Source organism: Aegilops tauschii, chromosome 4, assembly GCF_002575655.3.
Source record: "Aegilops tauschii subsp. strangulata cultivar AL8/78 chromosome 4, Aet v6.0, whole genome shotgun sequence".
Taxonomy (NCBI): domain Eukaryota; kingdom Viridiplantae; phylum Streptophyta; class Magnoliopsida; order Poales; family Poaceae; genus Aegilops; species Aegilops tauschii.
Genome location: NC_053038.3, coordinates 14,369,913 through 14,379,688, shown reverse-complemented (window position 1 = coordinate 14,379,688; position 9,776 = coordinate 14,369,913). Strand labels below are relative to the sequence as shown.

Genomic DNA, 9,776 nt, shown 5'->3' with positions numbered 1-9,776 from the left:
TAATAGAAAGAAAAAGTAATAAACATCTCAATGTAAATAGCGGAGATGCAAATTCCGATGGACGACGACACCGTGAGCTAAACATCGACCTCCGTAAATGGAAGGCCATACATCGTATATAGTACACCGTTGTTATTGTGACAATCAAATCAATAACCAACAATCCTCTATCCCATCCAATTGTTGGAGTGACCATCATCAACAACCTGACGCCCAAAGCCTCCTCATCACTAACATCCAAGAAAAACCCAACTAAAAGGAAGACCAACCCCAACAAAACCCAGATCGATGATAGAAACAGTTGGAAAGCATTGAACAAACTCTGTAGGCCTGAGGATAAAGCTGCTGTATCATCTGTCCCAACAGCTTTCATCCCCTTTGGGGTGATGGATGGATAGGTAGATAGATCCCCACCTCGTCATTTCCCCAAAAGAAACCCAGCTAGCATGACGTAGCGTGCAGCAACCTCGTCCTCTTTCTCGCTTGCGCGTCACGATATTTATCCACCATCCTCTCTGACTCACGTGCGTGCAGCGGAAAGCCCAGCCCAGGAGCCCGCCGGCCCAGCGAAGGAATTAATACGGAGGAGAAGGTTCCAAAAAAATGCCGATGATATTATAAATGGGGGCAGTGGGCGTCGCTCCACTCCAGCGTTTCTTTTCCTCCCTCATTCGGATCGGGATCAGAGAGAGATCCTCCCTCCTCCTCCCCGGATCAGGCCGGCCAAACCCCCTCTCCCGGATCTCGGATCGGGAGGCGGAGGCCGACCCCTCCCCCAAGGTGAGACCGCCCCTCCTCCCCTCTCCTCCTCGCCGTCGTGATAGCCGCTCGCCGACGCGCGCGTCCGTGCCAGTTCGCCGGCCGGTGAATTGCCTGTTCTAATCTGGCTGCCAGATGCGCTCTGTTTCCATTCCCGATTCCTCCTCTGCTAGTTGTAATCTAGCCTTCGAAGCTTGGAGGATGCGCAGGGGTAATCTGCTCTGTTTTCGCGATCCCTGCAGTTTTTCTCCCACCCATCTGCGCGGTAGATGTGGAGCAGGTTCGCCTGGAGTGCTCCTGATTCGACTGTTTTCCTTCGAGCGGTAGTTCGTGGTCGTTTACGGTAGATTTTGCCTAGATCCGTTTGGAGGTTCCGACGATGTTTTTTTTCTGTTGGGTTTAACGTAGATCTAGTGTTTTTTTTCGTGCAATTTTTTTTACGGCAGCGCTTTCCCGCAAAACGAGGCGGCAGGGGGGTTATCACTGTCAGCGGCGAGCATCACAGATCTGTAGGAACATGTTTGTTGTTCAGCGTGTGGTAGGGTGGGGTTGGGGCATCACATCAGGCCCTTGCACCACATCGGAAGTTGCTAAAAATGAACACGTTCCGGAAAAGGAAACATGGGGGAAAAGCTGCACCCGGAGGGTTTAGCCTTGTGCCCACCACAAATTTTGGTTGCATGGCAGCCGCCTTTTTGCCATGGCTCACGGCTAGACAGGAGAGGGGCAGGGCAATGCGTTCTGAACAACACGGCATGTAACAAACGTACAGTTCAGGTCCGCCGGGTCACAGATCCGGAGGCTCAGGAATTCTGACGAGGTTTTCTCACTGGCTAGGTACAGATTTACACAGGCTGTTAGTGTTGCAGCTCTGTGCATGTCTGCCTGGACGAATTTCTGTGTGTATCAGGTCATTATTAGTTTCGTATGTTTTGTGTGCACTGCTCCGCCGTTCTGCGACTCCCTGAGCCGTGACTGAAAGTTTCTGCAATGTTAGGATTGGAGTGGATTGATTTTACAACATTTAAAAAGCAGCAGTGATTTATGGGAAAATTTTAACATTGTGGTGATTAATTATCTTCAATTCACATGTGACCGGTCATGTTTTTCTTTCCTTCTAGCCACCTATGGCCTGTGAAATCCAAATACAATGAAAATTATGGAACATGCATGTATTAAGAGAAGAATTGTTGAATTATATGGACGACCCAACTAAATTTGACTTCACAGCTAATGAAGTTCTGTTTCCTTTTGATTGCAAATATAGGTGCTATCATGGCAGCAAGCACAGGGGCTTCAGGATGGCTAAGGGGCAAGGTGAAGGCTGTGACGTCTGGAGACTGCCTTCTCATCATGGGGAGCACAAAGGCAGAGATTCCACCAGAGAAGTCCATCACTCTGTCATACCTTATGGCCCCAAGGCTGGTAAGAGTCAGTCTGCACTTTTAGACAAGGGGAATATGGTTTACATTTTAACTTGTTGCATGTGTTCATTTCCTCCATTAATTTAGAGTAAGTCACTGGTTTAGTGTGTTGTCAGGGGCAGAGCTAGATATAGGCCTGCTCATCTAGGGATGTAATATATTAGTCATTTTTTTGTTTTATATGGTAGTTTCTATGGGCTTTTGGATCTAGAGCCTGAGTTGAAGCCTTGATTGCGCAGGGTCTGCTTCCACCCTTCTCTATAGTGAATTATGTTTACATGCTACACTTGTGAGCCAATGGAAGTTAGTATTTGGCACAAGAATTTCTCTCCATCATTGCATTTTCGTTCCCACTGTTTCACTGTGTTCTGTTTGTATAATTTGACACTTAGGAATGCATCTATAATAAATTGTTGATATTATTTGTGCAGTACATTTGTTCTTTTCTCCATCTTTTCTTGTCTGTTGAATCCGTATATTTGTGGTGCTCTAGGCTCGTCGTGGTGGAGTGGATGAGCCATTTGCTTGGGAAAGCAGGGAGTATCTGAGGAAACTCTGCGTAGGAAAGGTACATGATGTGTCTTTTCTTTATCTATTCCAAATCCCCTCCTATGCATGTATTAATACTGAATGTAATCACATAAAAACGACTTCTATTTTCTCTTGGAAATGAAAAACTAAAATCTATTGCAGGAGGTCACATTTAGAGTGGATTACACTGCTCCTAACATCGGACGAGAATTTGGCACTGTCTACCTTGGCGACAAGAACGTTGCCTACTTGGTGGTTGCTGCAGGATGGGCAAGGGTGATTACCATTTACTTTTTCCTCAATTGTTTTGTTGTGCCAAATGTTTTCGTAAATTTTGATCTTATTTATTTGATCAGGTGAAGGAGCAAGGCCCCAAGGGGGGTGAACCACTCCCAAATGTCTCTGAGCTTCTGAGGTTGGAGGAAGTTGCTAAGCAACAGGGTTTAGGCCGTTGGAGCAAGGTTTGCTTTCTTTTGGGGTTCCTGCTGTCCTGCAACCATCTTTTGAATTGCATGACACAAATGTTCTATCGAATGATGACCTAATTTTGTGTTCTTATTTTCTGCCAACTTAGGAACCTGGTGCTGCTGAAGATTCGATAAGAGATCTTCCACCATCAGCAATTGGCGAACTAAGTGGTTTTGATGCAAAGGGTTTTGCAGTTGCAAATAAAGGCAAGAGTCTGGAAGCCATTGTCGAGCAAGTTCGTGATGGCAGTACCATTCGTGTTTACTTGCTTCCAAGTTTCCAATTTGTCCAGATATATGTCGCTGGAGTGCAGGTGTGCTTCTCAATAGCTTCTATTTGATTCCATATATATTTTTTCTGTTAGAAAGTAAATATTGAGAATGATGAAATGCAGGCTCCGTCCATGGGGAGACGACCACCGAATCCTACTGTTGTTGCCGAACCAGAGGGCACTACTAACGGCACTACAAATGGTGACGATTCTGGGGAAGCTCCTGCACCACTGACAACAGCACAAAGGCTTGCTGCATCGACAGCCTCTACTGAAGTTCCACCAGATAGGTTTGGAAGAGAAGCTAAGCATTTCACAGAGACTCGTGTTCTGAACAGAGATGTAAGCCACCTTTTCTTTTGGTTGTTTTATCCCATCTTTAGAGTCAACATGTATCATCTTTTAATCAGTTTTGATTTGTATTTTTTCTCTAGGTGCGGATTGTGGTGGAGGGGACAGACAGTTTCAGTAATATAATTGGTTCGGTGTATTACCCAGATGGTGACACTGCTAAGGACTTGTCCCTTGAGCTTGTTGAAAATGTATGACTAATTATTTATCCATATTCATTCTACGAAGCAAGAATAGCTAAATTGTTTATTTAATCTTTCAGACATTTGCATTTCTTAACTGTTCTGTAACCTTCCCATTACAGGGTCTTGCGAAATATGTGGAATGGAGTGCGAACATGCTAGATGTTGAAGTTAAAATAAAGCTGAAGAATGCTGAACTTCAGGCAAAAAAGGAACAGCTGAGAATTTGGACTGGATTTAAGCCACCAGTGACAAATTCGAAGCCAATCCATGATCAGAAATTCACTGGAAAAGTGGGTTTCATGTTCTCAGTAGCAGTCTATTGATCATCATTCTTGTGACTTAACTAATTTGGTTCATATTGATGTCTTTGTAGGTGGTAGAAGTTGTGAGTGGAGATTGTATTATTGTTGCTGATGATGCTGCTCCTTATGGTAGTCCTTCAGCAGAACGGCGGGTTAATCTTTCAAGTATTAGAGCTCCTAAGCTAGGCAATCCCCGCAGAGAGGACAACAAGCCCGACAAATTTGCTCGTGAATCTAAGGAATTCTTGCGCACTCGGTTGATTGGCAAACAGGTATGTATGGGCTGCTCATATTCTTACTGAAGTTACAATGATGAGAAGTTGATTTCTTAGTTGAGAAATGACTGATATATCCCTTTTTTCAAAATTTCAGGTGACCGTGGAAATGGAATATTCTAGAAGGATCAGTACAATGGATGGACAGAATGCTGTGCCTGTAATGAACTCGGCTGATACCAGAGTTTTGGATTATGGTTCAGTGTTTCTAGGTTCGCCATCACCGGCGGACGGAGATGACACATCTTCTGCTCCAAGCACAGGCACCCAGCCTAAAATTAATGTTGCTGAGCTTTTGCTCTCACGGGGCTTTGCTGAGATATCAAAACACCGTGACTATGAGGAAAGATCACATTATTTTGATGCTCTATTAGCGGCTCACTCACGTGCTGAGAAAGCAAAGAAAGGAATTCACTCTGACAAACTTCCTCCTGTGATGCATATAACAGATTTAACAATGGTTGGCATTCTTGCTTGTTCCAGTAGTTTCCTTTGACATTTGCTCTGCACCTTTATTAATAGATTGTTATGATTGCATATCTCCTCAGGTTAATTCTAAGAAGGCCAAAGATTTCCTTCCCTTCCTGCAGCGGAATAGAAGGCATACTGCTGTTGTTGAATATGTGTTCAGCGGTCATCGTTTCAAACTAACAATTCCGAAGGAGACGTGCAGCATCGCTTTTTCTTTGTCTGGTGTTAGGTGCCCTGGTAAAGATGAGCCCTACTCGAGCGAAGCTATTGCTTTGATGAGGAGGATGATTCTACAGCGTGATGTGGAGGTATGGCGTTTGCTGCCTCTCTGCTTTGTCCACATCTCAATCTTCAATATCTGAAGGATACCAAATCATTTTGCAGATTGAGGTTGAAACAGTTGATAGAACTGGAACATTCATAGGTTCCTTGTGGGAGTCTAAGACCAACGTGGGTTCTGTTCTTTTGGAGTCTGGCTTGGCCAAGCTTAGTTCATTTGGCTTGGATAGGATTCCAGATGCTCATGTCCTCACAAGAGCTGAAAAGTTAGCAAAGCAGCAGAAACTGAAGGTAACCTGTTATACTGCTACATCTTTTAGGAAGTACATAATTGTTTTTTTTTGTTACTGACACCTATTTATCAAGATATGGGAGAACTACGTCGAGGGTGAAGAAGTTACTAATGGGTCGGCCTCTGAATCCAAACAAAAGGAAATTCTGAAGGTTCGTTGATGAAAAAACATTGGAAGTAGTTGATTTTTGTCGTTACTAAAACAGTGCTGACATGGCTCTGTTACCTGAGTTCAGGTTGTTGCTACTGAAGTTCTTGGTGGTGGAAAGTTCTATGCCCAGACAGTAGGTGACCAGAGAGTAGCTTCCATCCAACAACAGCTTGCATCCTTGAAACTTAAGGAGGCACCAGTCATTGGTGCTTTTAATCCTGGGAAGGGAGAGATAGTCCTTGCTCAGTTTAGCCTCGACAACTCTTGGAATAGAGCCATGGTATGACTACAGTTAATTGACTCATATTAAAACTAACTAATTATTCTTGTATCAAGGTCATAGATTGGCTATTAAATTCAGACTCCGATTTCAGCAATATCTTTAATAGATACTTAGACCTGTCATTAGCCGTTTAACTTGACGCATTTAACAAATATCAGTTTCTACTTAAGCTGCTGGACCTGAAGAATTGGTGTGCTTGTTAGGATCATTTAGGTGAAGTGATACATGCTGAGTGTCAGACTTGAGTACCTAACAGTGCACATGACAATACTATTAGCAGTATCTTGCCAAGTTGACAGTATTGTTGAAAATACGCGCATGATGTCCCACTTCAGTGCAATGCTACATGCTAATATTTGTTCTTCTCATGATGACTAATTAGTTTTACATATTTGTTTATAATAAAATCGTACAGTATCCTAAGGAGAATTTCCATCATAATTCCTGCAGATTGTTAATGGACCCCGAGGAGCTGTAGAGTCTGTAGATGACAAATTTGAAGTATTCTACATTGATTTTGGCAACCAAGAAGTGGTTCCTTACAACCGCATCCGGCCTGCAGACCCATCAGTATCCTCCTCTCCTCCTCTTGCTCAGCTCTGCAGCCTTGCCTTCATAAAGGTGCCTGGTCTGGAGGATGATAATGGTCAGGAAGCAGCAGAGTATCTCAGCGAATGCTTGCTGAGCAGTTCAAAACAATACCGGGCAATGATCGAAGAGCGCGACACTACTGGTGGTAAAGTGAAGGGACAAGGCACTGGACCTGTACTCATTGTGACTCTTGTTGATCCAGAGACAGAATCCAGCATCAATGCTGCCATGCTCGAGGTTTGTGCTATTAACTGTTATGCATTATGAATTGCTGGTTAGCTTTGTTTACTGGCTGGCGGGGTTCTGCATAGTCTGCTTTGATCTTTCCATGAGGAGCTTTCTTTATAGAAATAGTTTGCTATGAAAATAGGTTGGAGGATATTGCTTAAGCAGTTTGAGTAGTTTTACACAATCACTCAGAATTAGTCATATTTTTTTTAATATTGATCATGAAAATTATACAGTAGTGTTTAGACCCTCCATGTTTTTTTGGAAATGTAACTTCGGAAATGCTATACATTAGGATTGTTATCCGCTAGTTCCTACCTACCTTAAGTATGTTTTGTGGTGTATATGGATTCTGAGGGTTATGGAAACATCGTCTCAGTTACCAGCTACTCTGGTTTATCTGACGTCTGAGTTACTTTTTGAGGTCGACGTGCGAGTTATATTCAATGAATTCAGTATTATTAGCATTATTTCCTATCCCAGCTTAGATGCATATTTATGTGTTTGGGAATAGTCAACTTCATCCCTAACATGCTCATGCTAATGTTTGCAGGAAGGGCTTGCCCGACTTGAAAGGGGCAAGAGATGGGACACCAAGGAGAGGAAGACAGCTCTCGAGAACCTGGAACAGTTCCAGGAGAAGGCGAAGAAGGAAAGGCTGCGGCTGTGGCAGTATGGAGACGTCGAATCTGATGAGGAAGATCAAGCTCCAGGCGGGAGGAGACCCCCGCCGCGTCGGTAGATGAGAGAAGGCACTGGCGCAGTCATGGTTTAGATATGAAAGTTTTGGACACCGAGCGGAACTCAGTCGAGAGCTTATATATGAAAACTAGTGAGAGAGAGAAGACTATATTTATGCAATTAGAAGAGAACTATATACATTGTTTTTCCCCTAAGCTCAATAAGGTCTGTGTCCTTTGTGGACTGCGTTTCTTCTTTGTAGAGACAGAACATATAATACCGAGGATTGCAGTCAAATGGAAATTAAATTCAGGTTTGGAACTTTAATGTACCAAATAAAGTGACTTCACTGCTGTCCTCTGTTGTTGTTATGTTTCTTTTTGCATTCGCTGGTAAAGATAGTTTTATACTCATCCGCATGTAATCTGCTGCATGGCATTTTAGCAGCATGATAGGGGACTCACAAGTCAGTGAGCTCTCTATGTTCAAAATGCCTTTGCAAGTACTAGATGACCTGTTGCACCAATGGCGTAAAGGCCGAGTGTAAGCTAATTATTGTGAGAGCGTGCATTAATATATTGTTGTTTGAAAAGAATAGCTCATATACTATATGCAGTAAGTACATAAGATTGGAAATGATGCACTAAGTCATGTAGGAAAGGACTCTTGTGATCTGTTTAGATTCGATACACAATTATGCAGAGGCCTTCGGATGTGTACTTAGGCGAAAGCATATATTTCTTTTATCATGGTTGTTTTAAAAGCACACTTTTTTTTATCATGGTTGTTTCAAAAGCACACCACACAGTAGTTTAAGCAGCAAATAACCGATAGCTAAATGCACAGGATGGTCTTAGGGGTTTACATAAGATCCAAAAGGACGATAAACATAGAAGTCTTGATAGTCATCTATACTAATACTAAGTTATATAACAAGGGGCTCTTGCAACTTGCTTATATTGGGTAGATGATCAAGCGCACTCCCTTGGAAGTGCATTTGAAGGCGAAAGCATATGCTTACCCTTTGTTCGTGCTAGATGACCCGTTGCAACGATTGCGCAAAGGGCGAGAGCAAACCAAGTACTGATAGAGTGAGTGATCATTAAAGTACGTAGATACCTACTGTAGCGTATGAAATGAGTAGCTACTGCTGGCAGATAGTTGCCTGGTAATAATACAAAGTGTTCTAAGAAGCTTATGAATGATTATCTACAATGATAGTCATAGATACATTATATAGGCGGCACGAAGTGAAGAACATTAGATAGATCCATCGTGACGTGCTTCACTGGCATTGAGAATGACCCTCTTGCCTCGGCAACTCTTTACAGTGGCTGTGATTGGTGGTTGGTATTGCCCAAAGCCGAAATACCTTCGATGTCGCCGGCTAGGCTCCAATAGTACTTGTTTATTTGATGGAGATCATACTCTGATTGTGTAGTTGTATCACTAAGACGGTCAGCAACATATCTTATGTGTGACAAAATATGATTTAGATTGTTGTCTTTTGATGTTAACCCGGCTGTGAAGTTGGCATTTATTATGCCATAAAGTTCCTTTGCTGCCATGTGATCTCCACTGAGGCTGCTACTCCAGCTGTTGCTAAAATAGTCTATTATTCCTTGTTCTTTTTTGCTTATGCTTAAGAGACTTGCATTTTTCCTGAGCCAGTTGTAGTTTGTTATAGTTTATGTCTTGCAGAACTTTGCTGTAAGAGCCTTCCATGCACTTGAGAGCTTCAGCTGCTAGCTGATCTTGTGCTTCTTCAACTTTGCCATACACATGGATGGATATTGAATTTCTTGGAAGTATATTGTTCAGCTGGTGCTTACACCCATAGAAGTGAATTGTTGCATCAAGACCAGCTGGCTTTCCCTTCTTTGTTGAGTATACTGCGCTTGGGAGGCCAAGTTGCTGCAGCATAGCGTCTAGAAGCACCTTTGTTGGAATCTTGACCTTTTCCATTTTGGCTGCTTAATGACAAGGAAGATGTTAGCAAGTGAAGTTTATCAATTTGTATTAATTAGTAGAAAGACATATAAGGATCACAGTAACCAAATGATATGTGTTGTGTATCCATCTATAAAATGAGGCCCTCACTTTCTGTACTGGAAGCCTTCTACTGGCCTATTTTAATGCAAACAATTTTTTTGTATTTATAAAGCAACCTACTTCTGTACAGTGCAAGTAAGCAGTTATATGGGGCCTTGTTTATGGTAAATAGAAAAGTACCT

General features: G+C 42.7%; 1 protein-coding gene across 1 annotated transcript; it reads left to right on the top strand.

Moving 5' to 3' along the window:
• Window positions 1-603: 603 nt before the first annotated feature.
• LOC109757013 (ribonuclease TUDOR 1) lies at window positions 604-7,895 on the top strand. The gene is made up of 17 exons (XM_020315838.4): window positions 604-780; window positions 2,027-2,184; window positions 2,677-2,751; window positions 2,877-2,990; window positions 3,071-3,175; window positions 3,289-3,495; window positions 3,577-3,795; window positions 3,888-3,995; window positions 4,109-4,279; window positions 4,363-4,563; window positions 4,664-5,026; window positions 5,115-5,345; window positions 5,422-5,607; window positions 5,683-5,760; window positions 5,845-6,039; window positions 6,493-6,870; window positions 7,415-7,895. The coding sequence occupies exons 2-17, from the start codon at window positions 2,035-2,037 to the stop codon at window positions 7,601-7,603; spliced, it is 2,970 nt and encodes a 989-aa protein (XP_020171427.1). The 5' UTR covers window positions 604-780; window positions 2,027-2,034; the 3' UTR covers window positions 7,604-7,895.
• The last annotated feature ends 1,881 nt before the right edge of the window (window positions 7,896-9,776 follow it).

What these genes read in the sequence shown, in the direction of transcription:
- LOC109757013 (XM_020315838.4), top strand. Translation starts at nt 2,035, where the DNA reads ATGGCAGCAAGCACAGGGGCTTCAGGATGGCTAAGGGGCAAGGTGAAG. An exon ending in GTTTAGGCCGTTGGAGCAAG is followed by an intron (nt 3,176 to 3,288) that starts GTTTGCTTTCTT and finishes CTGCCAACTTAG; the next exon opens with GAACCTGGTGCTGCTGAAGA. An exon ending in TCAATGCTGCCATGCTCGAG is followed by an intron (nt 6,871 to 7,414) that starts GTTTGTGCTATT and finishes TAATGTTTGCAG; the next exon opens with GAAGGGCTTGCCCGACTTGA.